At 39.7% G+C, this 27,283-nt stretch overlaps 1 protein-coding gene across 2 annotated transcripts in view; it reads left to right on the forward strand.

The window, feature by feature from the left end:
* Positions 1–27,283, forward strand: part of TAFA2 (TAFA chemokine like family member 2) — a gene marked incomplete at its 3' end in the record, with an annotated part of 486,997 nt that overhangs the window by 369,436 nt on the left and 90,278 nt on the right. The window contains exon 2 of one of the 2 annotated variants that reach the window (XM_079937877.1): positions 12,648–12,754. In XM_079937877.1, the coding sequence (XP_079794003.1) occupies positions 12,649–12,754 (106 nt within the window). In that variant the 5' untranslated portion in view covers position 12,648. Of the gene's footprint in view, positions 1–12,543; positions 12,755–27,283 lie in introns of those variants that run through there. The other variant, XM_079937876.1, reaches the window with a different exon arrangement.

A 27,283-nucleotide genomic window follows, 5' to 3' on the forward strand; every position in this document is an offset into this window, starting at 1 on the left:
GAGAAAATATTTGCAAATGAATCAACGGACAATCAATTAATCTCCAAAATATATAAACAGCTCATGCAGCTCAATATTGGAAAAGCAAACAACCCAATCCAAAAATAGGCAGAAGACCTAAATAGGCATTTCTCCAAAGAAGACATACAGATGGCCAAGAAGCACATGAAAAGCTGCTCAACATCACTAATTATTAGAGAAATGCAAATCAAAATGACAATGAGGTATCACCTCACACCAGTTAGAATGGGCATCATCAGAAAATCTACAAACAACCAATGCTGGAGAGGGTGTGGAGAAAAGGGAACCCTCTTGCACTGTTGGTGGGAATGTAAATCGATACAGCCACTATGGAGAACAGTATGGAGGTTCCTTAAAAAACTGAAAGTAGAATTACCATATGATCCAGCAATCCCACTACTGGGCATATACCCAGAGAAAACCATAATTCAAAAAGACACATGCACCCCAATGTTCATTGCAGCACTGTTTACAATAGCCAGGTCATGGAAACAATCTAAATGCCCATCGACAGACGGATGGATAGAGAAGATGTAGTACATATATACAACGGAATATGACTCAGCCATAAAAAGGATCGAAACTGGGTCATTTGTTGAGACATGGATGGATCTAGAGACTGTTATATAGAGTGAAGTAAGTCAGAAAGAGAAAAACACATATCATATATTAAAGCATTCGATAAAAATGGAAATCTAGAAAAATAGTACAGATGAACCAGTTTGCAGGGCAGAAATTGAGACACAGATGTAGAGAACAAACGTATGGACACCAAGGCTGGAAAGCAGCAGGGGGGTGGTGGTGGTGGTGTGATGAATTGGGCGATTGGGTTTGACATGTATACACTGATGTGTATAAAATTGATGACTAATAAGAACCTGCTGTATAAAAAAGTAAATAAAATTCAAAAACTCAAAAATAAAATAAAATAGTGAAATTAAAAGTAATAATAACAATAACTTATGGTAATAATAACAATATTGTAATAATAACATATTTGTAGAGCATAGAAGTTTACAAAAACTTTTAGTCTTCTTAGTCTACCCTGACATTGGTATTTTTGACTTATCTCTTCCTTCTAGCTCTTTCCCATCACCTGTTCAAGTCTGTCTCTTTTGCTACCATTTTATCTTTACTTCCCTTCTCAGCATGTCTCTTGAAAGATTAGTAATTTAGTCTGCTTTCATTTGTTTTCATCTCCCACTCTCCTCACTTCATTTTGTATCACTCCACCAGTATGTACACTGTTCTTTCCATTGGCATTCTTAGCTTCTTAGTGTAGCTGACATTTAGCTGTTTAAAATAGAAGAAGTAATAAAAACTTCTTCATTAAAAAGGATTCATTTGTTCTGATTCTAAAATCAATGCACTCATTCCTTCATCAAACATACATTGATGTTCTGTGATGTAGGTATTGTTCTGTGTGCTGGAGCAGTGACTAATAGAGAGGATCTTAGACTTCCCTGGTGGTCCAGTGGTTAAGATTCCATGCTTCCAATGCAGGGGGCACAGGTTCGATCCCTGGTTGGGGAAGTTCTGCATGGTGTGGCAAAAAAAAAAAAAAAAAGAGAGGATCTTGCTTCAGAGAAATAACATTTTAATGGGAGAAAAAGAAAATAAATGCCTCAAATATATAAATAAGTGAATAAGATAATTTCAGATATAATAAATGAAGAAAATACAGATGGTTCCCAATTTACAATGGTTTAACTTACCATAGTGGGAAAGTTATATACATTCGGTAGAACCTATACTTTGAATTTTGATCTTTAACCAGGCTAGCAGTATATGGTACAATACTTGCTCCTGATACTGGGCAACATGGGCAAACTGCAGCTTCCTTCAGCCACGTGATCCCAAGGGTAAACAACTTCTGCACTTAGAACCATTCTGCACCCATACAACCATTCTGTTTTTCATTTTCAGTACAGTATTCAATGAATTAATGAGATATTCAACACTTCATTATAAAATAGGCTTTACGTTAGATGGTTTTGCCCAACTGTAGGCTAATGTAAGCATTCTGAGCATGTTTAAGGTAGACTAGGCTGAGCTATGATGTTTTGTAGGTTAGGTGTATCAAAGCATTTTCAACTTACAATGGGTTTATCTGGATGTAACTCCATTGTAAGTTGAGGAAGATCTGCACTACAGAATATTGGGAGCAAGAGAGACTGGGGTGGGTGTCTCTGGACTCTGAAGGGCAAGATGCTCAGGAGGTGCTCTCTGTGGAGGTGGTCATGAACTGAAATTGACCGTGCAGAGACTAGAGGGAGAGCCTTCAAGGCAGAGCTAACATTTAATGTGAGGTCTAGAACAAGCTTGGCACAGGGACATTGGTTTGCACCCTTGGAGCTTCCAGGGTGAAATATGAAACCGGCTCCAATATTTGGAGGGCAAGGAGAGACCCAAGAAAGAGAGACCACCGCAGATTGCTAGGTGGCACATTTAACAAGCAAGAGAACTTACAAGCTTGTCTTGGGTGCTAGATGATGAGTAGATCTCCACACCTGCCCAGCAGATCTTAAGAGGTTTTACTGGGGTTCAGTCACGTATTCAGTCCAGATGGTCTCGGCAACACATTACTCTCAAGGCTACATCCTTGGAACAGCTCCCACTATGGGCACGGTGGGCAGAATGTACATTCCAAGGACAGGGGAGGGAGTGAGGAGCCTCAGACTGCCTGGGTACAGCTTGAGGGTCAACTGGTGGTCATGTCCTCTGACAGAGGGACAGAGGGAAGGCCAGTGTGGCTGAAGTGTAGGGAAAGAGGGGAACAGGGCTGTGAAGTGAGGTCAGAGAGGTTGAGGGGGGAGATGCTGAGCTTTCTCTCCAATGAGAAATTTAGATTTTTAATCTCATTTTAATAGGTAGGTAAATTCTGAGGTTTTCATCAAGGAGTGGGGTGCAGTATTATCTGATTTACATTCTTTAAGTCTCATTCTGGTCCCTATCAGGAGAGAAGGAACTTGACTTACCAGTTGGGGCATGCTACCTCAAGGTTAAATTCCTGTACTAGATTTGGCAATTAAAGTTCATGTCATTGTAATTAGTTAATACTAGGTGGGTATGAATGTTAGACCAACGTAGAGAAATGTCCTAAAAAAGACTTTTGTTATGTATTGCCACAGAAGTGCCTTAAGCTCTAGGTGAGGCCAGGTGGTTGGATTCTGGGCCGCAGCTTTTATCTCCTTTGTATATAAGCCTTTCCCACCTTGTTTCCCCTTCCATCTTCTCTTCTCTAGATCAGTTAAACTTACCTTCGTTTTTTACAGGAAAGTGATTTTTCTAGCAGCATAACAGTTTTTCAGCTCTTGCTTATTTATAATTAAGTGCACTTTTAATATCAGTGGGGAGGCAAAGGGTTTTAACACCATTCAAACACCTACATCTCAGTGAATAAAACTGAAACATGTAATACAGAAGAGAAGAGCAGAAGAAAGTCTGGAGATTTAATTGTCAGTCCTCTACTTTGACAACTTTTCACTTCAACATCTTTCACTGTCAAGGTTACCATTTCTGAATTATCCTGTTTCCCTTGTCTTGCCAGCTGCTGCTGCTTGGGGAGCAATTTCAAAGTTTCATCCTCTCTGAATTTATTCTTCAGTTTCCAGTTTCTTCTTCCGTCAGCTTTTGCTGTTATAAAATTCACTTAAATTTTGCTTTTTTTTTTTAAACAGATAAATGTGACAATTCTGAAAGTGCTTTCGGCCCTTGACTGTGGTGGAAGTTTTTAAACTGATACCTGGTGTTCAGCACATTGAATGAGAAGTGAATGCCCCCTCCTTCTGTGCTCTTGTACAAAGTCCAGAAAAAGTGTATCATTCAGCTTTTTTTCTTTTGGGTTTTCTTCTTTGGTGATGCCCCTTTGTCCAAATTCCTTCATTGCCCTATTATACTTCAGTTTGCTCAAACTTGGTTGTTATTTAAAAATCAGTTAGAATAAATCACATTACAGATTGGATTTCTCCCTTCTCTTTTTCTTCTTGTCCACGGTGCCCTTTCTTTTCTTCCTCCCTCCTACCCCTTTCCCACTTTCTTCTTCCTGTGTGTCCCTTCCTAGTTTTATCCTAAAATAGTGACACATACTTGCTTGTTGTTGACAAGTACACAGTATATTTGGGTCTACCACATGCCATGACCAGCGTTCAGCAAATACTCATTTGCTAGTTATTGAGCTGAAACTTGGGCCATGCCCTAGGTATTTCCAAATGTGTGGCACACAGTCCCTATCTTTAGGAATCTTATATGACAGTGAAGGATGGAGATAAGTAAATAGAAAATTATATTACGTGTGGCAAGTGCCTAGTATGTAAAAGTAGGGCACTTAACGAGGTCTTGCCCAAATCCTATAGGAGGAATTCTAACCTGCACCCTGACCAATGAATAGAAGTTAGAATTTTGAAGAGTGGATGGGGTGAGGGGTGGGTGGCTAATATGTTTCAGGTGACAAGGAGGTGTGATTTAGCTGGAAGCCCTGGAAGAAATTTCGTAGAGTTAAAATGCTGACTATGAGTGTATGTGGAGAGAGAGATGGAGAAGAATGGAGTAAAATAAGATTGGAGGTGTAAAGAGAAAGGTTTTTTTGTTTTTTTCCCTGATACCAACACAAGTTTTGTGTAACCCTGCTAAGGATTATGGCCTTCTTCTTTTTTTTTTTTTTTAAATAGAAGGGAATCATGTGAAGGTTATAATCATATGAAGGGTGTCTCATGATCATAGTTACATGTTTGACTACAGCATAGAAAAATGCATTACACTCAGTCAACAGTATTTATCAGGCACTTACTAAGTACTACATATGGCAAATAGAGTCATGGAAAAAGCAGACACAGACCCTGCCTTCAATTCCAGAGGATGGCAATATTGGCAGCAGGAAGTCCAGTTAGGAAGCTGTGTGTTGCCCATGAGAAATTTTGGTGGTCCGAATTGCAGTATTGCAGTAGATATGGAAATAAGTGTAAGATTAACAGATATTCAGGAAATAGTATTGACAGAACATGGTAATTGACTGGACTGGCGTGGGGGTGGTATGAGAGGGAAGACAGGGGTCTTTACAGACTTCCAAATGTTGACCGGCATTCTCCTTCCTTTTTTAGTTTGACAGCCTGGTGACTTTGTGGTGTTTCTGTTTCCATATGTCTAGTTACCAGTTTGACCAGCTGTCAGTTCTGTCATCCCATTTGGTGGGTGGACAATGGTATGGAAAATACAATGGGTCATTGACCTTGTAGCAGAGGCCGTTTGCTATGGGAAACCTATTATCAAGAATTATGCTAAGCAGCTCTTCTTGTCAGATGAATTTTGCTAAACTGTTCATTCTGTTATAGGATATGCAGTCCAATATAGTCACAGGGATTGGATGTAGAAGAGCAGGCAGGATAGCTGCAAAAATGTGAGAAAAGTAGGAGCTCATAACAAAGCTATTAGTAAGAGTGCCCCCTCTGCAAAACAAACACAAAGGCAATAGAATGGAAGATTTTAAATGGGCATTTGGTTTACTGAGAGTGAATAATAAACCAGATTATTTCTTTAAGACACTTCCTGAGGACATAAGTATCCTGTATTACACTGTGAAGAAAGGTTTCTGGAAAATGCTGCACACTCAGATATGCCTCTGGTTAAAAAAAAGAAAACATCTGGTTAAGTTTGTTGAACCCAGAATTTTGCAAATCTATTTGCCCCCTTTGTTTTTCACTAATACCGTATTAACATTCTGTGAAAGTGATGCCTCACAGAACACACAGATTAGGAAAATGCTGGTCTAATCAAGTAGTGACCATAGTAATGGTTAATACTTATTGAGCATTTATTATCTTCTATGCATAGTGTTAAATTTTTTTCATGAACTATCTCATTTAGTTTTCATACAAACAATACTATGAGGTAGATATTGTTGTTATTCTCTCTTTTTTTTTTTTTTTGGTTGCAGAATTTATTTTTTCTAAATTCTTTTTTTTTTAACATCTTTATTGGGGTATAATTGCTTTACAATGTTGTGTTAGTTTCTGCTTTATAACAGGGTTAATCAGTTATACATATACATATATACCCATATCTCCTCCCCCTTGCATCTCCCTCCCACCCTCCCTACCACCCCTCTAGGTGGTCACAAAGCACCAAGCTGATCTCCCTGTGCTATGCAGCTGCTTCCCACTAGCTATCTATTTTACATTTGGTAGTATATATATGTCCATGCCACTCTCTCACTTCATCCAGCTTACCCTTCTCCCTCCCCATGTCCTCAGGTCCATTCTCTGTCTACGTCTTTATTTCTGCCCTGCCCCTAGGTTCTTCAGAAACTTTTTTTTTTTAAGATACCATATATATGTGTTAGCATACGGCATTTGTTTTTCTCTTTCTGACTTACTTCACTCTGTATGACAGACTCTAGGTCCATCCATCTCACTAAAATAACTCAATTTCGTTTCTTTTTATGGCTGAGTAATATTCCATTGTATATATGTGCCACACCTTCTTTATCCATTCATCTGTCGATGGACACTTAGGTTGCTTCCATGTCCTGGCTATTGTAAATAGAGCTGCAATGAACATTGTGGTACATAACGCTTTTTGAATTATGGTTTTCTCAGGGTATATGCCCAGTAGTGGGTGCTGGGTCATATGGAAGTTCTATTTTTAGATTTTTTAGGAACCTCCATACTGTTCTCCATAGTGGCTGTATCAATTTACATTCCACCAACAGGACAGGAGGGTTCCCTTTTCTCCACACCCTCTCCAGCATTTATTGTTTGTAGATTTTTTGTTGACGGCCATTCTGACTGGTGTGAGGTGATACCTCATTGTCATTTTGATTTGCATTTCTCTAATGATTAGTGATGTTGAGCATCCTTTCATGTGTTTGTTGGCAATCTGTATATCTTCTTTGGAGAAATGTCTATTTAGGTCTTCTGCCCATTTTTGGATTGGGTTTTTTGATTTTTTGATATTGAGCTGCATGAACTGCTTGTAAATTTTGGAGATTAATCCCTTGTCAGTTGCTTCATTTGCAAATATTTTCTCCCATTCTGAGGTTGTCTTTTCATCTTGTTTATGTTTTCCTTTGTTGTACAAAAGCTTTGGAGTTTCATTAGGTTTATTTGTTTATTTTTGTTTTTATTTCCCTTTCTCTAGGAGGTGAGTCAAAAAGGATCTTGCTGTGATTTATGTCATAGAGTGTTCTGCCTATGTTTTCCTCTAAGAGTTTTAGAGTGTCTGGCCTTACCTTTAGGTCTTTAATCCATTTTGAGTTTATTTTTGTGTATGGTGTTAGGGAGTGTTCTAATTTCATTCTTTTACATGTAGCTTCTTTTACATGTAGCTTCTTGGATCGATCCCTTGATCATTATGTAGTGTCCTTCTTTGTCTCTTGTAATAGTCTTTAAAGTCTATTTTGTCTGATATGAGAATTGCTACTCTTGCTTTCTTGTGATCTCCATTTGTATGGAATATCTTTTTCCACCCCCTAACTTTCAGTCTGTATGTGTCCCTAGGTCTGAAGTGGGTCTCTTGTAGACAGCATATATATGGGTCTTGTTTCTGTGTCCATCCAGCCAGTCTATGTCTTTTGGTTGGATCATTTAATCCATTTCCATTTAAAGTAATTATCAATATGTATGTTCCTATTACCATTTTCTCAATTGTTGTGGGTTTTATTTTTGTAGGTCTTTTCCTACTCTTATGTTTCCTGCCTAGAGAAGTTCCTTTAGCATTTGTTGTAAAGCTGTTTTGTGGTGCTGAATTCTCTAAGATTTTTCTTGTTTTGTAAAGGTTTTGATTTCCTTGTCGAATCTGAATGAGATCCTTGCTGGGCAGAGTAATCTTGGTTGTAGTTTTTTCCCTTTCATCTCTTTAAATATGTCCTGCCACTCCCTTCTGGCTTGCAGAGTTTCTGCTGAAAGATCAGCTGTTAACCTTATGGGGACTCCCATGTCTGTTATTTGTTGCTTTTCCCTTGCTGCTTTTAATATTTTTTCCTTGTATTTAATTTTTGACTGTTTGATTAATATGTGTCTTGACGTGTTTCTCCTTGGATTTATCATCTATGGGATTCTCTGAGCTTTCTAGACTTGATTATTTCCTTTCCCATATTAGGGAAATTTTCAACTATAATCTCTTCAAATATTTCTCAGTCCCTTTCTTTTTCTCTTCTTCTTCTGGGACCCCTATAATTCGAATGTTGGTGCATTTAATGTTGTCCCAGAGGTCTCTGAGACTGTTGTCAATTCTTCTCATTCTTTTTTCTTTTTTCTGGTCTGAGGTAGTTATTTCCACTATTTTATCTTCCAGGTCACTTATCCATTCTTCTGCCTCTGTTATTCTGCTATTGATTCCTTCTAGAGAATTTTAAATTTCATTCATTGTGTTGTTCATCATTGTTTGTTTGCTCCTTAGTTCTTCTGGGTCCTTGTTAAATGTTTCTTGTATTTTCTATTTCCAAGATTTTATATCATGTTTACTATCATTACTCTGAATTTTTTTTCAGGTAGGCTGCCTATTTCCTCTTCATTTTTTGGTGTGGTGTGTTTTTACTTTGCTCCTTCATCTGCTGTGTGTTTCTATGTCTTGTCATTTTGCCTCACTTACTGTGTTTGGGGTCTCCTTTTCACAGGCTGCAGGTTCATATTTCCTGTTGTTTTTGGTGTCTACCCCCAGTGGGTAATGTTTGTTCAGTGGGTTGTGTAGGGTTCCTGGTGGAGGGGACTAGTGCCTGTGTTCTGGTGGATAAGGCTGGATCTTGTCTTTCTGGTGGGCAGGACCGTGTCCAGTGGTGTGTTTTGTGGTGTCAGTGACATTATTATGATTTTAGGCAGCCTCTCTGCTAATGGGTGGGGTTGTGGTCCTGCCTTGCTAGTTGTTTGGTGTAGGGTGTCCGGCACTCTGGCTGCTGGTTTTGAGTGGAGCTGGGTCTTACCGTTGAGATGGAGATCTCTGGGAGAGCTTTTGCCGTTTAATATTCCATCGAGCCGGGTGGTCTCTGGTGGACTAGTGTCCTGAACTCAGCTCTGCCACCTCAGAATCACATGCCTGACACCCAGCTGGGCTCACCAAGACCCTGTCAACCACACAGCTCAGAAGAAAAAGGAGAAGGAAAGAAAGAAAGAAAGAAAGAGAGAAAGAGAGAGAGAGAGAGAGAGAGAGAGAGAGAGAGAGAGACAGAGGAAGGAAGGAAGGAAGGAAGGAAGGAAGGAAGGAAGGAAGGAAGGAAGGAAGGAAGAAAAGAAAGTTATTAAAATAAAAAATAAAAATTATTAAAAAGTAAAAAAAAAAGAAAGAAAGGAGCAACCAAACCAAAAAACAATCCACCAATGATAAGAAGAGCTTAAAAACTATACTAAAAAAACACAAAAAACAAAAAAACGGATAGACAGAACCGTAGGACAAATGCTAAAAGCAAAGCTCTACAGACAAAATCACACAAAGGCCACCGCCTCAATTTTGGGATGATTCATTGTCTATTCAGGTATTACAGAGATGCAGGGTACATCACGTTGATTGTGGAGATTTATTCTCTTGCTCCTTGTGACTGCTGAGAGAGGTTTCCCTTTCTCTTCTTTGTTCTCACAGATTCTGGGGTTCAGCTTTGGATTGGCCCTTCCTCTGCGTGTAGGTCGCCTTAGGGCATCTGTTCTTCGCTGAGACAGGATGGGGTTAAAGTAGCAGCTGATTAGGGGGCTCTGCCTCACTCAGGCCGGAGGGAGGGAGGGCATGGAATGTGCGGCAAGCCTGCAGCGGCAGAGGCCGGCATGACGTTGCAACAGCCTTAGGCGCCCCGTGTGTTCTCCTGGGGAAGTGGTCCCTGGATCATGGGACCCTGGCAGTGGCGGGCTGCACAGGCTCCCAGGAGAGAGGTGTGGATAGTGACCTGTGCTTGCACACAGGCTTCTTGGTGGCTGCAGCAGCAGCCTTAGCGTTTCATGCCCGTCTCTGGTGTCCCCACTGATAGGCGCAGCTCATGTCCGTCTCTGGAGCTCGTTTAGGCAGTGCTCTGAATCCCCTCCGCTTGGGCACCCCAAAACTATGGTCTCTTGCCTCTTAGGCAGTTCCAGACTTTGTCCCAGAGTCCCTGATTTCTAGCTGTGGCATAGTAGCCCCCTTCAGCCTGTGTTCACGCAGCCAGCCCCAGTCCTCTCTCTGGGATCTGACCTCCGAAGCTGGAGCCTCAGCTCCCAGCCCCCACCCATCCCAGCAGATGAGCAGACAAGCCTGTCAGGCTGGTGAGTGCTGGTCGGCACCGATCCTCTTGCGGGAATCTCTCCGCTTTGCCGTCTGCACCCCTGCACCCCTCCGAAGCTTCCGCCACCGGCAGTCTCCGCCCACGAAGGGGCTTCCTAGTGTGTGGAAACTTTTCCTTCACACCTCCCTCCCAGAGGGGCAGGTCCTGTCCCTATTCTTTTGTCTCTGTTTTTTCTTTTTTCTTTTGCCCTACCCAGGTACGTGGGGAGTTTCTTTCCTTTTGGGAAGTCTGAGGTCTTCTGCCAGCGTTCAGTAGGTGTTCTGTAGGAGTTGTTCCACATATAGATGTATTTCTGATGTATTTGTGGGGAGGAAGGTGATCTCCACATCTTACTCCTCTACCATCTTGAAGGTCTCCCCTTCTCATTTTAAATACAATAAAAATACTCTTAGTTAAGTAATTTATCCAAAGTCATATAGAAAGTAGGCAGGAAGCCAGATTTTAAACCAAGCAATCTAATCTGAAAGATCAAACACCTATTCCTTTGTACATTATCTAGACATGTCACAAGACCAAGGTCCGTGGAGGACTTGCAGCTATTGGGGCCACTGAAATTCTCTCCAGTCATCTCCCTCCACAGGCCTCTCATGCACTCAAGGAACAAAACATCCAAATGACTGAACACTTTCCGGTCTCATTCTTTTTGAGCCCTTATACATGCCAGCCATTGGGCCAGGCTTTTCACATACATATCCCACATTAGAGAAGAAGAAACTGAGGCAGGAGATCCAGAAACTCACATAAGATGACAGAATTAAAAACCAGGAGGGCCTGGACTCAAATCCAAACAATCTGACTTGGGCGTAAGTCTGTGTTCTTAGTCATACTGTGCTGTCTCCTCAACATCTGAATCGGCGCGCACAACTTCCCCAGGCCAAGAAGTGTTCATGTATACCCATATTAAATATAAGTAATATAGCAATTTATTTTTTCATCCACTTATCGGTGTGAATGACTTCTCCTCAAAATTATACAACCATCATTGCCACCACTGAGTCATACTTTTGGGTATAGTATATTTGGGAAGTGAAGGTGTAAGGAAAAAGATAACTTAGAGAACTCGAGGAAGGGGAGTCAATCTAGGTCAGGAAGTGACCTCACAAACTTGCAGTAGAGTGAAGGCAAGAATGTAGGTCAAACAAGATTAGAGTTCAAAATAGGATCCGAACCTGAGAAGGCACAGGGTGATGGATGTATATTTTATCTGCCTCATAAATAAATGCAGATGGATTTTATCTTATATATTTCACTTACCCCTTAGCAATATAGTAGTTAATATAAAGATTTTAGATTTAGACTATTTGAGATTTGACTTTTTACTCTATCATTAAACATGACCTCAGCAAATTTCCAAATTTCATCATCTACAAATGGGGTTAGACATACCAACATCCCCAATTCGTCCTGAAAAACAATTGGAATAATATTGTATTAGGTGCTACAGAAAGTAGTTGCTCAATTTTTATTATGGGTAGCTATTATTTTATTATAACTTTGCTTCGCTTTCCTGAGTTTTGTAGTCTCAACTTGAAAATGTTAACCTGATATTTTTCATTTTGCTTTTCCATTTTTCTTCTACCTCTCATAAAGTACAGCATGGTAGATTCCAGTAATATTAAAACATCTGTGTATCTCTAGTAGTAGTGTTGTACAGTAAGGTGACTTTTTTTTTTTTTTGCGGTACACGGGCCTCTCACTGTTTTGGCCTCTCCCATTGCGGAGCACAGGCTCCGGACGCGCAGACCCAGCGGCCATGGCTCACAGGCCCAGCCGCACCACGGCATACGGGATCTTCCCAGACCGGGGCACGAACCCGTGTCCCCTGCATCGGCAGGTGGACTCTCAACCACTGTGCCACCAGGGAAGCCTGTAAGGTGACTTTTTAAAAACACATTAGGAATAATAGATTTGAAGTGACTTTATTCTATGCAGGGATTCATCACACACATTTTATCTAAACTGTTTACCCTGACCATTTGACCTGGCCTTGAAGAAGGTTTTGTTTTGTTTGTTTTTCTTAAAGTAGAATAAGTCGCTTATATAAAGATTATTCAAACAACTGTGCCTTGGATTTTTTGAATAAGTTGAATCTATATTTATATGGAAAGAAAAATGGTAATGTTTCCCAGTTGATTTAGGCTGTTAAGTGAAATAAGATTGACTGAGGTAGGGCCTCTCTTACCTCTTGCATTGTATCAAGGTACTTTATTTGGAAAACTTTAATATTTTTTCTGTTCATAGTTTATATAGAGTGAATAGCATTTTAATATAAGGAATGCAAATTGAGGTGTTAAGGTGTCATGGGAAGCTTTAAATGTAGCACAGTTATAATGGAAAAGCAATGGTTTCACATACTTAGGATTTTTATTATTATTTTTTTTATTTGCAGGATGAGTAAGAGATACTTACAGAAAGCAACAAAAGGAAAACTGCTAATAATAATATTTATTGTAACCTTGTGGGGGAAAGTTGTGTCCAGTGCAAACCATCATAAAGGTAAGCTGTTCTGTTTTCTTCCTCAGCTCTCTGAGGAAGGGGACTCCCTTTAACACAAACTATTATGTTCTGCTTTTACTGGTCAGTTAATTTTACTAAATGTGGGTCTGCCCATGGCAATTCTCTTTAAGTAAAAATGCAGAAAGAGTTATTCTTAATATGGCTTTGATAGGTAATGAATGATTATTTAAATGTTTCCAGGATTACTGACACTTCTGCAAATAATGTTCAGAGAGTATGGAATCGTGACTTTGTTTTCTTCTTAGCATTTCCATTTTTAAGATAATGATGTTAAAATGTTGAGTTGACACGTAATAAAGATGAGTTTCAAATTGCAGTCATCCTATAATGAAACCATCTTTAATGATATGTGTCTTAATAATACGTATACATGTAAATTTCCTTTCCGTGCTTTTTGTAGGTCATATTTCTTCATGCCAGAGTACATCTTTGGCCACTCTTTTGATTCTACCCCAGTATGATATTAAGAAGGCTCAATTCTGCCATAGAACAGGGTGACGATATTTGTTTTATATGTGTGTGTTAAGCTTGACAGCTCAAAATTATGCCCTTTCTGTTCTCTTTTCTGAGCATAAGACTCAGTATAGTGAATACTTTTTCCAAATGAATTAAAATTCCATTTACTTTTATTTTAGTCTATTTCTGGACTGTCCCTACCATGATCAAGTATTCATAACCTGAAAAGTCAATTTAGATTTTTCTGTGAAATATGATTTTACAATTCTGTTCTCTTTCCTCTGTAAAGTCCGCAGACTAGCAACTTAGTTTCTTGTTTTATTTTTGATTGAAGAGAAAGTTAAGACTGCCTTGAATTTTGTAACACTTAAAATAGTTACACATGTGCATTTAATTAGCATTTAATTACGGAACAAGTACACCAGGGAATGGAAAGATGTGGTGTGAGGGAGGGATGCTTATAAGACAAAATCTTTTCCCCCTGTGTTTAAAACCAAAAAGAGTCATCTTTCAAAATATGAATTTTATAAAGAGGTCCTTCATATTTCACAATCCTGTTTTTGCCCCACTGTGTGTGTGTGTGTGTGTGTGTGTGTGCGTGCATTTCTTCTTTTCTTTAGTACAGCACTTGGATCCACAGATAAAACTTTAAATTCTCTTGAATAAGGGTTACTGGTATAAAATTAAGAAGTTGTTAAGGAAGATGTTATCCACGTGTCTCCAAATTGGCTACAGTGAACCAAACTGAAGGACAAAGCAGCCTTAAATACTTACCTTGTAAAAAGGGGCAAACCACTGGGTCCAGGCCCCATGCCTTGGGCTTAACAGGGGAAGACACATCGTCCATACATGGTCACCCCAGTGCACCTTCCCAGCCTATAAAAGTAGAATTGAGAGCTTTGGGGGAGATTCATAGTAATTGTGGGTGTCATCCCAGCAAAGCAAGGGTTCATGATAAGGATGCTTTCTCATCTCCAAAGCCAAGTGATGGGATCTCTAAGAGAATCATTCATGAGGACTGCTCCGCAGTGAATATTGCATACAATTTTTAAAGCTGTTTTTAAGAATTTTTAAGTTGTGTTATGTTCTATGCTAACTCCAAAACTAAGATCTTTTCTTACTTTTTGCCGAAAAATATATTTCTTGAACATAAGAGATTATACCTTGACTCAGAAAACTCAAAGTGCCAAACTCAAAGTTCTAAAACATTATAGAAGATAAACTTTTGTGTTGTTTTGCTGATCCATTTCCACCCTACCAAGAATATTTTGGAGGAAGAATTTAGGAAAGATTTCTCTGCCTCTCCCTCTTTCCCCTTTTCCTTTCTTTCTTCCCTTTACATTTTCCATGCAAAATGCCCCCTTTGTTTAAACTGTTTTACATTTAATAAGTGTAATGTACATATATGTTTTAGGACCTATTCATAAAATGAACACAAGTGTGCTCACCCCCGAGTTGAGACATGTAACATATCTAATTCTCTTGAACCTGATTGTGTCTGCCACTCTAATTTCATTCCTTTGCCTCCTTACCCAAGATAATCACTATTCTAAATTTTGTGATCATAATTCCCTTACTTTTATTTATAATTTCACCATGTATTTATACCTATCCAAATGGCATGCTGCTTAATTCTGTTGTTATTGAATTTACATAATAGTATTATACTGTGTTTTTCTGTAATTTGCTAATTTGCCCAACAATATATTTGTGACATTCATTATACTTGATGGTAACTATAGTTAATACTAATTTTTTTTTTTTTACCGTTGCCCCATATTTTGTTGTATGAAGTCACCACAATTTATGTATTTATTCTCTTGTACCTGAACAGTTGGTGTTCTATTTTCTTGTCATTATGAACTATGCTTCTATGAATATTCTACCTCTTTCCTGGTGCACATGTGCAAGGGTTTCTCAAGGGCACATTCCAAGGAGCAAAATTCTGGGTCACAGGGCATTGCATATCTTCAGTCTTACCAGATTATGTGAAATGCTTTTTTCCAAAGTGGTAGTACTAAGAAAGTTGTCCAAGTTATTTCTTTTTACTGATGTATAGTAGATTTACAATATTATATTAATTTCAGGTATACAACATAGTAATTCAAAATTTGTATAGATTATATTCCATTTAAAGATTTTATAAAATATTGGCTATATTCCCTGTACTGTACAATATACCATTGTAGCTTATTTTATACATAATAGTTTGTAACTCTTAATCCTCTATCCCTATGCTTCCCCTCCCTCCTTTCCTCTCCCCACTGTTAATCACTAGTTTGTTCTCTATATCTGTGAGACTGTTTCTGTTTTGTTATATTCATTTGTTTATTTTAGTAACATACAGTATTTGTCTTTGTCTGACTTATTTCACTAAGCACAATACCCTCCAGATCCATCCATGTTGTTGCAAATGGCAAATTTTCATTCCTTTTTATGGCTGAGTAGTATTCCTGTGTGTGTGTGTGTGTGTGTGTGTGTGTGTGTACTGCATCTTCTTTATCCATTCATCTTTTGATGGACATTTAGGTTGCTTCCGTAGCTTGGCTATTGTAAATAAGACTCCTTTGAGCACTGAGCGTATGAAAATTTCGAATTAGAGTTTGCGTGTGAATTTTTTTTTAAATTGAAGTATAGTTGATTTACAATGTTGTGTTAGTTTCAAGTGTACAGCACAGTGATTCAGTTATACACATATATGTCTGTGTGTGTGTGTATGTGTATACAGATTCTTTTCTCAGATTCTTTTCCCTTATAGGTTATCACAAATATTGAGTATAATTCCCTGTGCTATACAGTAGGTTGTTGTTGGTTATCTATTTTATATATAGTAGTGTGTATATGTTAATCCCAACCTCCTAATTTATCCCTCTCCCACCTCTTTCCCACTTGGTAACCAAAAGCTTGTTTTCTATGTCTGTGAATCTATTTCTGTTTTGTAAACAAGTTCATTTGTATCTTTTTTTTTTGATTCCACATATAAGCAATATCATATGATATTTGTCTTTTTCTGTCTGACTTACTTCACTTAGTATGATAATCTTTAGGTCCATCTGTGTTGCTGCAAATGGCATTATTTTATTATTTTTTATGGCTGAGTAGTATTCCATTGTATATATGTACCACATCTTCTTTATCCCTTCGTTTGTCGATGGACATTTAGGTTGCTTCTATGTCTTGTCTATTGTAAATAGTGCTGCAATGAACATTGGGGTGCATGTATCTTTTCAAATTATAGTTTTCTCCAGATATATTGGATATATACCCAGGAGTGGAGTTGTTGAATCATATGGTAGATCTATTTTTTTTGTTTTGTTTTTGGAGGCAACTTCATCCTGTTTTCCATAGTGGCTGCACCAATTTACATTCCCACCAGTAGTGTACAAGAGTTGCCTTTTCTTCACATCCTTGCCAGCATTTATTATTTGTGATCCTTTTTATGATAGCCATTTTGACAGGTGTGAGGTGATATCTCATTGTGGTTTTGATTTGCTTATGCCTGATTATTAACGATGTTGAGCACCTTTTCATGTGCCTCTTGGCCATCTGTGTGTCTCCTTTGGAAAATTGCCTATTCAGTTATGCCCATTTTTTAATCAAGTTGTATGTTTTTTTGATTTTGAGTTGTATGAGTTGTTTATGTATATGGTATATTAATCCCTTATCCATCATATCATTTGCAAATATTTTCACCCGTTTAGTAGGTTGTCTTTTGTTTTGTTGATGGCTTCCTTTGCTGTGCAAAAGCTTTTAAGTTTAATTAGGTCCCATTTGTTTATTTTTGCTTTTGTTTCCATTACTTTAAGAGACAGATCCGAAAATATATTGCTATGATTTATGTCAAAGAGTGTTCTGCCTATGTTTTCTTCCAGGAATTTTATGATTCCAGGTCTTACATTTAAGTCTTTAATCCATTTTGAGCTTATTCTTGTATACGGTTTGAGAAAATGTTCTAATTCCATTCTTTAACATGTAGCTGTCCAGTTTTCCCATGGCTTACTGAAGAGATTATTTTTTTTTTCCCCATTGTATATACTTGCCTCCTCTGTCATTGATTAATTGACCATAAGTTCATGGCTTTATTTCTGGGCTCTCTGTTCCATTGATGTATTTCTATTTTCATGCCAATACCATCCTAATTTGATGGCTGTAGCTTTTAAGTCAGGGAGTGTGACACCGCCAGTTCTGTTCTTCTTGCTCAAGTTTGCTTTGTCTATTCAGGGCCTTTTGTGTTTCCCTACAAATTTTAGAATTATTCATTCTAGTTCTGTAAAAAAAAAAAAAAAAAAAAGTGCCCAGCAGCACACTCCCCTCTTGTCATCCAAACGATATGCTCTCAGAATTACCCCTGAGAGGGCTGCCTAGGTCCTTCTGTTGTGGCAGGCTGACTATGTAGGCTGACTGGTGGGCTTTGTTGGCCCCTAGCCCAGCTGATTACCAGACCCTGCCTTGTGTGGATGTTGCTAGCTACTGACTAGTGGGGCCTGGTCATGAGGCAGCTGACTGCAGAACCCCAAGGGGCCCTGGGGCTAATGTTGGCTCACTGGCGGTAGGAGTGAGGGTCCAGAAGACTCTGGAGCTGTTGCTCCACCTACTGGCAGGCAGAGCTGGGTCCTGGAGTCTGGCTGCAGGGCCCAGGGATCCCAGAGCTGGTATCAGATCACTGGTGGGCAGGGGTCTGGTTCCTGACACAGTTGGGTATGTGGTCCATGGTGTCCTGAAGCTTGTGTTGGCCTGCTAGTTGCAGGGCCAGGGCCCAGGGCCCAGATCCCAGGCCCCAGGCTCCACTGGTCCCAGGGTAGGGTCTAGCTTGCCGTAGGTGGACTATGTCTTCAGGCTGAGGGACTGTGATTTTCTTGCATCTGGTGGCTGCCCCCTAGTGGGTTAGGCTGGTCTAGAGGCTGGTGCAGGCTTCCTGGATGGCAGGGCTGGTGTCTGCCTACTGGTGGGTGGAGCTGTGTCTTGGCCCTCTGGTCGGTAAGGCTGTGTCTAGAGGTGGCCGTGGGTTCAGGAAGTCATTAGGCAGCCTGTCTACTGATGGGTGGGGATGTGTCCTCACCCAGTTAGTTGTTTGGCCTGAGGCTCCCTAGCACTGATGCCTACAGGTTGTTGGGTGGGACCAGGTCTTGGCACTATTGAGCCAGAGGGAGGATCCCATGATGCCAGCTGCCCGCAGCAGTGTCCATGTGGTAGAAAGCTCCCTAATATGGCTAACTGACAGTATCTATGTCCCGAGAATGAGCTACAGCCACCCCCCGCCTCTCCAGGTGACTCTCCAAGACCAGCAGTTAGATCTAGCCCAGGCTCCTGTCAAATTACTGCTTTTGCCCTGGGTACCAGTGCATATGGGATTTTGTGTGGGCCTTTAAGGGTAAAGTCTCTGTTTCCCTCAGTCCTGGCACTCCCCAAATTAAGCTCCACTGGCCTTCAAAGCCAAATGCTCTGGGGACTTGTCTTCTCAGTGCAGGACCCCAGGGCTGCAGTTCGCCCACCCAGGGGTATGGGAATTCATTATACTGTGAGCCCACCTTTCCTATCCTACCTGTCCCATTGTGGTTCCTTCTTTAGGTTTTTAGTTGTGAAAAATCTTTTCCTGTAGGTTCTCGTCTTTTTCATAGATTGTTGTTCTGCAGATAGTTGTAATTTTGGTGTGCTCATGATAAGAGATGAGCTCAGGGTCTTTCTATTCCACCATCTTGGCCAATGCACCTATTCTCTCTTTATTTTTTTCCATTTAAATTACAGTGTGTCTTGTTTTGTTCCTCTTTGGGTTGATCCTCTTTGGGACTCTGTGCTTCCTGGACCTGGATTTCTGTTTCTTTTCCCAGGTTAGTGAAGTTTTCAGGTATTATGTCTTCAAATATATTCTCTGTTCCTTTTTCTCTCTCTCCTCCTTCTAGGACCCCTATAATGTGAATGTTAGTATGGTTGGTGTTGTCCAAGAAGTCTCTTAAACATCCTCATTTCTTTTTTTTTTTCTTTTCTGTTCAGCTTCAGTGATTTTCACTACTGTGCCTTCCAGTTCACTGATCCAGCCCTCTGTATCATATAATCTACTGTTGATTCCTTCTAACTTATTTTTTATTTCACTTATTGTATTCTTCATATCTGTTTGATTCTTCTTTATATTTTCTAAATCTTTCTTAAAAACTTCTAACTTCTCATTCTATTCATCCATTCTTCTCCTGAGTTCTTTGATCATCTTTATAATAATTTCCTTGAACTCTTTATCAGATAAATTGCCTATCTCCATTTAGTTCTTCTAGAGTTGTATCTTGTTCCTTTTTTTGGAACATGTTCCTCCATTTGGAACATATTCCTCTGCCACCTCATTTACCACTTTTAATATCTATGTATCTGGTAGTTTAGTTGTTTTTCCCAACCTTGGAGAAGTAGCCTTTTGTAGGAGATGTCCTCTGCGTCCCAACAGCACACTCCTCTCTGATCACCAGAGCTACACGCTCTAGTGGTGCCCCCTATTTAGACTGTGTGGGTCCTTCTGTTGTGGTGGGCTGACTACTGTGGGCAGTCTGGTAGATGTGGCTGGCCCAGGGTCTGGTTGGTTGCCAGGATCTGCCTTGTATGGAGGCTGGCTATGGAAGCCTTTGGGGTTCTGGAGCTAGTGTTGACTCACTGATGGGCAGAGCTGGGTCCTGGGGTCGCAGGCCAGGGTTCCTGGATCTAGTGTTGGCCTGCTGGTAGGTGGGGCTGGTTCCTCACATGGCTGGCTACAGGCTCCATGGTGACCAAAAGCTGATGTTGGCCCACTCGTAAATGGGACTGTATCCCAGGGCAGCTTGTTGAGAAGCCCAAGGTAACTCAAGCTGGTGTTGTCCTGATGGTGGGTGTGGCCAGGGTCTGGGGGTTCCTAGGGCTGGCTATCATCCTGCTGGTGAGTGGGGCCAGAGCCCAGGGTCTCCTGGAGCTACTGCCAGCTCACTGGTGGGCTGAGCTGGGTCCTGGGATCTCTGGCTGCAGGGACCTGGGGGTCCTGGAGCTGCTTTTAGCCTGTTGGTGGGCAGGGACTGTTCCTGACTCAGCTGACTATGTGGTCCAGGGTGTCCCAAAGCTTTTGCTGGCCCACTGGTGGGTGAAATCAAATCCTGGGGCAGCCGGCTGAGGGTCCCAAGGTATTTTAGAGCTTGTGTTTGGCCTGTGGGTGTTCTGCAGGGCTGTTGTGGTTCTGGGGATGGTATCGGCCCACTGGTGGACAAAGCTGTGCCCTGGGGTCTCTGGTTGCAGGGCCCTGGGGGTCCCAGGGCTAATGCCTGCACACTGGTGTTTGATGCAGGGTCCTGGTCAGTCTGGTAGACAGGGCCGTGTCCTGGGGTAGCTGTGGCGTTGTAAGGCAGCCTGCCTGCTGGTGGGTGGGACTGTCACTCTGCCTGGCTAGTTGCTTGGCCTGAGGCATCCGAGTACTGGAGCTGATAGGCTAGTGGGTGGGACTGGGTCCTAGTGCCAATAAGCTAGAAGGTGGATTCCAAAATTGCACTTGCCAGCACCTGTGTCCACATGGTAGAACAAGGTCCCCCCAAATTGGCTGCCACTAGTGTCTATGTCCCCAGTGTGAGCTCCAGTTGCCTCCTGCCTCTCTGAGAGACTCTCCAAGATCAGCAGGTGGATCTGACCCAGGCTTCTTTCAAATTACCACTTCTGCCCTGGGTGACAGAGTGTGTGAGAGTTTGTATCTGCCCTGTAAGAGTGGAGTCTCTATCTCCCACAGTCCACATGGCTTTCATCATGCGTAAGGCTTAGAGCAAGGAAGACCTATTCGCTTATTTCTATTTTTTATTGTGAGATAATTAATAAGAAATCTGTGTCTGATTGAGAGCACTTCGTGTGAGCATTCAAGATAAAAGTAATACAGTTGAAAATTAAAAATCCAACAGCTCTATTCTAAGAGCTTTGTAGATAATAACTCATTTAATCCTTATGACAATCTATAAGGTAGGTACTATTATTCATCCTATTTTATAGATCAGAAACTGTGGCAAAGAAAGGTTAAATAATTTGGCCCAAGTTGCTTAGTTAGTAACCATTGAGAGCAGGATTCAAATCTAGGAAGTCTTGTTCCATGTAACATGATAAATATCTAGCAGTGAATTCTTTTTATTTATACTATTTGGGATTTAGTTGACTTCCTGAATCTGTGGATTGATGTCTTTCATAAACTTTGAAAGAATTTCAGGCATTATGTCTTGAAATATTGCTTCTATACCATTGTTACTGAACTAGAACTCTGGTTAGGTATATGTCAGCTTTCCCTCTCTATTCTCCACATATTTCAACCTCTATTTTATATTTTACACCTTCAAGTCTTTCTGTGCTATATTCTGGAATATTTATTCAGATCTGTTTATTTCTACCACACTATTTCTATGTTCTCTTGGGTCTAATCTGCTCTTTAATGCAGATATTGAGTTTTAATTTCATCTAGTACATGCTACTAAAAATTCTTTTTTTCTTACAAATTGTCTTGGCTTTTGATATATTTTGTTCTTTATTTATTTAGTTTATATTTCTTTTTATACATTTTATATCAAATCTCACATATATATAAAATTCGATGCTTCTGTTTTATGAAATTTTTGTGATTTCTTCCTGTTGACTCTCACTCATAGTACTTTATTTATTTTAGGGTTTTGTGATTTTTAAAAATTTTGTGAGCTAATGTTCACTGGAATCATATTTGCGAGAGTTTTTAAGGCCTATATTTAGAATGCATTCTTCCAGAGATGATTTGCATACACCATGTGTCTTAGGTTTCTCTAAAAGCAGAGCCAAGTCAGGAATTCTTGTTTATGTGATTTATAGAAAGAGTGCTCTCAGGAGACAGAGAGTAAGGACAGCAGGATAGACTTGGAGACAAAAGATGAGCACAAATGGAGTCTCAGCTGGAGAACAGCCTGGTCAGGTCCTTTGGGGAGGATCAGAAACATAAATTGCTCCACAGAGTAGAGCTCCTTGAGGTGAGATAAATAGCCTCTTGTACACTTGTGTCCATTTGTCATTGGCCATTGATCTGTTACCCATGGTAGGGAATAGCCTTCCTGGGGAAGTAGCTTCTCTTTAGCAGAGGGTGGATTTCTGAACAAGGGAGGGGCTGTGAATTGTAATCCCCTACCATTCACAGCAAGTGGAGGAAAGGTGCACTGCTGATAGAAAGGATGTTGGCAGTGAACCAACAGCTACACATCACTGCAGTCAACTGCTCATACCCCTCAGCTCTGCTTGATTCTTACTTTAAATTTACTCTGTTTAGGCAAAGCTTATCAAAGATTCTGCTTGGTTTAATTTCCAAGAAAACCTACGTGAGGAGGAATAGTGGGGCTGCTACTAATGCAGTTGGTACCAAGGCCTTTATTGATACTCATTATCGGCCCACTTCTCTAGCCATTTTAGATTCCTCTCTCCTTCCTGTTCACCTAGAAGGCTTACCTGATGTTTTACAGGTAAAACATGTACCTGCATGTTTTACAGATGCAGACCTCGTACCTGAGGGTTCTGAGCTCTGGATTATCATGTTCTGAATTCTGGGGTTGTTGTACTTATAAATTTATAGTTGTAACTGGGCATTGGGATGCCAAGAAATACCTCAATGGGTCATCTGAGATCCTAACATATTCTCCCCTGCCCTGGTTCATAGCAGCTACCCATAGCAGTGATCACTGGGGTCATTAAACTCATCAGTATTTAAGTCCTTTTTTTCTTGCTCGTCTATGGGGCTGACTATGCAGCAATTGGAGCTATATGTTTAGCAGGACTCTTACCGTTGCCCCTGGTAAAAGCATTCCCTTTCTGGGAATCAGGACTTCTAGATTCATAGAGTCCATTGGTAGTTTTCACAGGAATATTTTAGATTGGATAATTCTGATGGAAAATTTGTTTTACTCAATAATTTTCGAGTACCCACAGTAAGGACTGAGAATATAGCAGTACATACAAGAGGCAAAAATTTTCTTTATGGAGTTTTTGTCCTAGAGGTGGGAAGATAGATACTAAAAAGGAAAAGTAAAACAGTTTTATAGTATAAATGCTATTTATAGGAAAAAATAAAGAAAGAAAGAGGTATAAGAAGTGTTCAAGAGGGACTGTAATTTTAAATAAGGCCTTTGGGTAAGACCTAAATTTTCCAATGGAGCCAGCCATGAAAATATCTGGGGGAAGGATGTTGCAGGCAGAGCAGTAAATAAGTATGAATGCTTTCAAGTAGGAGCATGCCTGGAGACATGAGAAGTAGCAAGGCTGCTGTGTATAGAGCAGAGTATGTAAGAAAGAGAGTGGTAAGAGACTGGGTCATTACAGAACAGGTAAGTATAGGAGATGAAACAACAGAATAAGTAGCTCTTCCAAATACCAGTGCAATAGCACTGTGTTCTCAAGAGCAACCAACTGGAGAATTGTCTTACTCTGTTTCTTGAACATAATGTAGAAACACTGTAGAAATCTAGAGCATTTGTATTTGAAAAATGAGATATGTAAAAATCAGAGAATGTTGTCACCTGCTTAATAAAATCTTCTGAGCTTTGGGAACTAAAAGTCCCTCACACACAGACAAACCTCCACAGAGATTCTGTCCTGAATTCTTACAATTGTCTTCAGCTGGGCATTTTGGGAGCAGGGTGGGTGGGGGGTGGGGGGGTAGTGGTTAACTCAGAGCATCGTGACAGCCAATCAGCAAGTATAAGCAGTATTTCCCACTTGGAAGCAATTACATTAGGTACAGCTTCAGATAGTGGGGATTAGAGAGGAAATATTTCAGTTTAGAACTCCAAGTTCCCAACAGAAAAGCATAGTCATTAATCTTAGAAGGCCAATATGTTTTCTTGCCTTTTCTTCCTTTACCCATCACATCCAAACTAAATCTAAAGAGAATGAGTCATCATTGAATGTTTGGGTTGGAAAAGTATTTAGTGTGAAAGAGATTATAAACAGATGAGAGTTATACGTAACAGAAACAAATTTTTTTAAATGTTCATTTGATTAGCTAATATTGCGTGTTATTCCCATTATTATACTAGGTGTTTACTAATCTGAATTGTAACTTTTGATTGAATGAAAAATTTTCAAAGAAAAACAAATTTAAAATAAAAGTGATTTTCAGCCCAAAGCCTAGATGAGAGAGCAGCCATTTAATTTGTTTTGGTAGCTCTTTGTTTGTTGGTTCATTTGATAGTTTATTCATTTCTCTAACCAACAACCCAGAAAACAAAATATATATATATTTTTTCATTAAAACAAAATTTGTTTTAATTCTAAAACAATAAATACTTACTATTGACATTTTTAAAAATATAGATAAGCAAAGGAGGGAGAAATAAAAATCACTCATAATCCTACCTTCCAAAATAACCACTGTTACCCTTTCAAAAACAGAATACAATTTTGTGACCTCCTTTTCTCACTTTGAAATATTCAAAATACTTATTGAGTATCTGTCAAGTGTTGGGCTTTAGGTCAAGCTCTGGAGGTTAATAAGTGACCCACACAGGCATGATCCATGCCCTATGGAACTTACAGAAAAGTAGGCATGAAAAACATTAATCTGATAATCAGACAAATAAATACTTAGCTATAAATTATTAAAGTGTTTAGAGATAAGATTTCAGGATAAGAGTATGTAAACTGTAAAATGGGTAGAGGGAAATCTGGGAGGTCTTTTCTAGGGAAGAGACATTTGAGCTGAGATCTGAATGGGGAGTGGGAGCTGGGCATCCAGATAGGATCAGTAGCCTGTGCAAAGGTGCTGAGACATGAAGGAATAGAATGCTTTGGAGCAAAAACAAGATCACTGTGTCTGAAGGACAAAAAGCAAGGAGGATGGTAGGCACAATTAGGCAGGGGAGGTGGTGGGGCAGATCCTTTGGGGCCATATTCAGAATGTTGGTTTTCTTATAGTTAAAATTGTTTGAACCAATTTCGCTAGGATATTACTAGGTTCTCTTGGGCTGGTTTGCAGTTGACTATGATGTACACCAAAGTTTAAGAACCCTGATTATAATGCATAGTGTTCCAAGGACCTTGTTTATGAGAACAATTGGATTAATGTCCTAAGAGAAAGAAAAATGGCCATAACATAAACTGACTCTACTTTGGACTTTTAACAATATATTTTATTTTTCATTTTATTGAATTTTCAGAGTAATACATGTTCATTGAGAAACTTTGGTAAGAATAAAATATATCAAAAAAATCAAATTACCCATAATTCTTGCACATAGAAATTATTAGATGCCATGTGGGCATATTTTCATCTGGTTTAATTTATGAATGTATTAAACATATTTGAGAGCATGATGTTCATTCATTTATTTAATTATACATTTATTGATATGGACTAGGTGAGAGACTATGCTGCTCTGAGCTGGTGATTCTGCTTTAAATGATGAGATAAAGTTGCTGTTTTCTCTTTTTATTTTAAGTTATCTCATTTATACAGAATAAAACCCATATGTACACTCAAAATAACAATCATAAGGCAAGTGGCTGTGCAAATACCAACCAGGACAATAAAATATTAGCCCCCCAAACCTCCTTATGCCTCTGCCCTAATTACAACCACTCCTCCCACCGAGGTACCCCTTTCCTGACTTCTTATGCCTAAACAATAGAGTATTATTTTGTCTGGTTTTTAATTTTGTAAAATTGGGATCCTATTTTAGGCATTTTTTTTTTTTTAGTGTGATTTGCTTCTTCCCTCAACATTTTTTCTTGAGATTCGTCCATGTTGTGACATAGGAGTCCATTGTGTGAATAGAATGTGATGCATTTATCTTTTACTGTTGATGGGCATTTGGGTTTTTCCAGTTGTTGGCTGTTATTGCCAATGCTGCTGGGGACATTATTTGTACATGTACTTTGGTTCACAGGTGCAGAATTTCCCCCAGGTATATTTTTAAGAATAAAACTCTATGGGCCGTATGATAAGTACATATTCAACATTACTTTTTTTCCCCCCACTTAGTAGTATAATTAGCAATAAATGATATGTATTTACTTATATATCTAAAACTATCCATAAAAACATATTTTAATTGGGGCATGAAAAAACATTGTAATAATGTGCCCTAAATTACTTAAGAAGACTCTTTGTTGTTAGATTTCTTTGAGACTTTTTTGTTTGTTAATACTAATCTAAAAACATTTGTGTGAGAATTTTTGTTTACATTTAATATTAATTAGCTATCAATTAATTAAATTTATTAATACATTTTGTTCATTTTTAAATTTCTTTACATAGTTAACACAGATGAGAACTTTTGAGGTCAAAGAGAATGGAATTATTAGGTTTGTATCATTCAACGTTCACTCAGGAAAAAGAAAATCACACTAAGGGGCTTAAAATAAGGAACTGGTTACAACAGTGTTGAAAGAGCTGGAGAAGGTAACAGGGAATGGTGATACTACTACCCAGACATTGGTTAACTGCAGAAAGCTATTACTGCCCCTAGAGGTGGGAGAGCAAAAAGAAAAGCAGAATTACCCAGAGCTCCGGACTGTAGTATTTGCTGTTGAAGTTGCTGAAGCACTGCTGCTGCTTTGGGAATCACTTCCACTGCCACTGAGCAGGAAGCCTGGAACCAATTCCCTCATGATATTGCAAGAGCCCAGGAGGCTGAATGCTGCTAGCGCTGCTACACTCTCTACTAATGCTGCTGAAGTCCACAGGCATTCATGTGATCTCCCTTAGCATTTCTGAAGCCAGAAGCAGGGGAAAAAAAAAAAAAAGGTGGCCTCTCTCTTTCTTATGAGTGCCTTCCTCTAAGAAGCAGACTGTAGGACAGAATTCAATATGCAAGAAGTTTATTGGGGGAAACACTTTTGAAATATAAAGAGGGAGGGAGGAGGAGTACATGGGGAGAGGCTTCAAACCAGGAGGAAGGGTTGACACCTGTGAAAGAAGAGAAGGAAGGAAGGAGGCTTGAGTAGGAAGAACCCCAAACTTCAGCACAGTTTTGAAAAAGTCTTGGCCAGGCCAATTTGGGGTCCTGGAGCAAAGGCTGCCCATTGCAAAGACTCCCATAATGGACAAAAAGGCCAGGCTGTTGTGTT

Source organism: Stenella coeruleoalba, assembly GCF_951394435.1.
Source record: "Stenella coeruleoalba genome assembly, chromosome: 11".
NCBI lineage: Eukaryota > Metazoa > Chordata > Mammalia > Artiodactyla > Delphinidae > Stenella > Stenella coeruleoalba.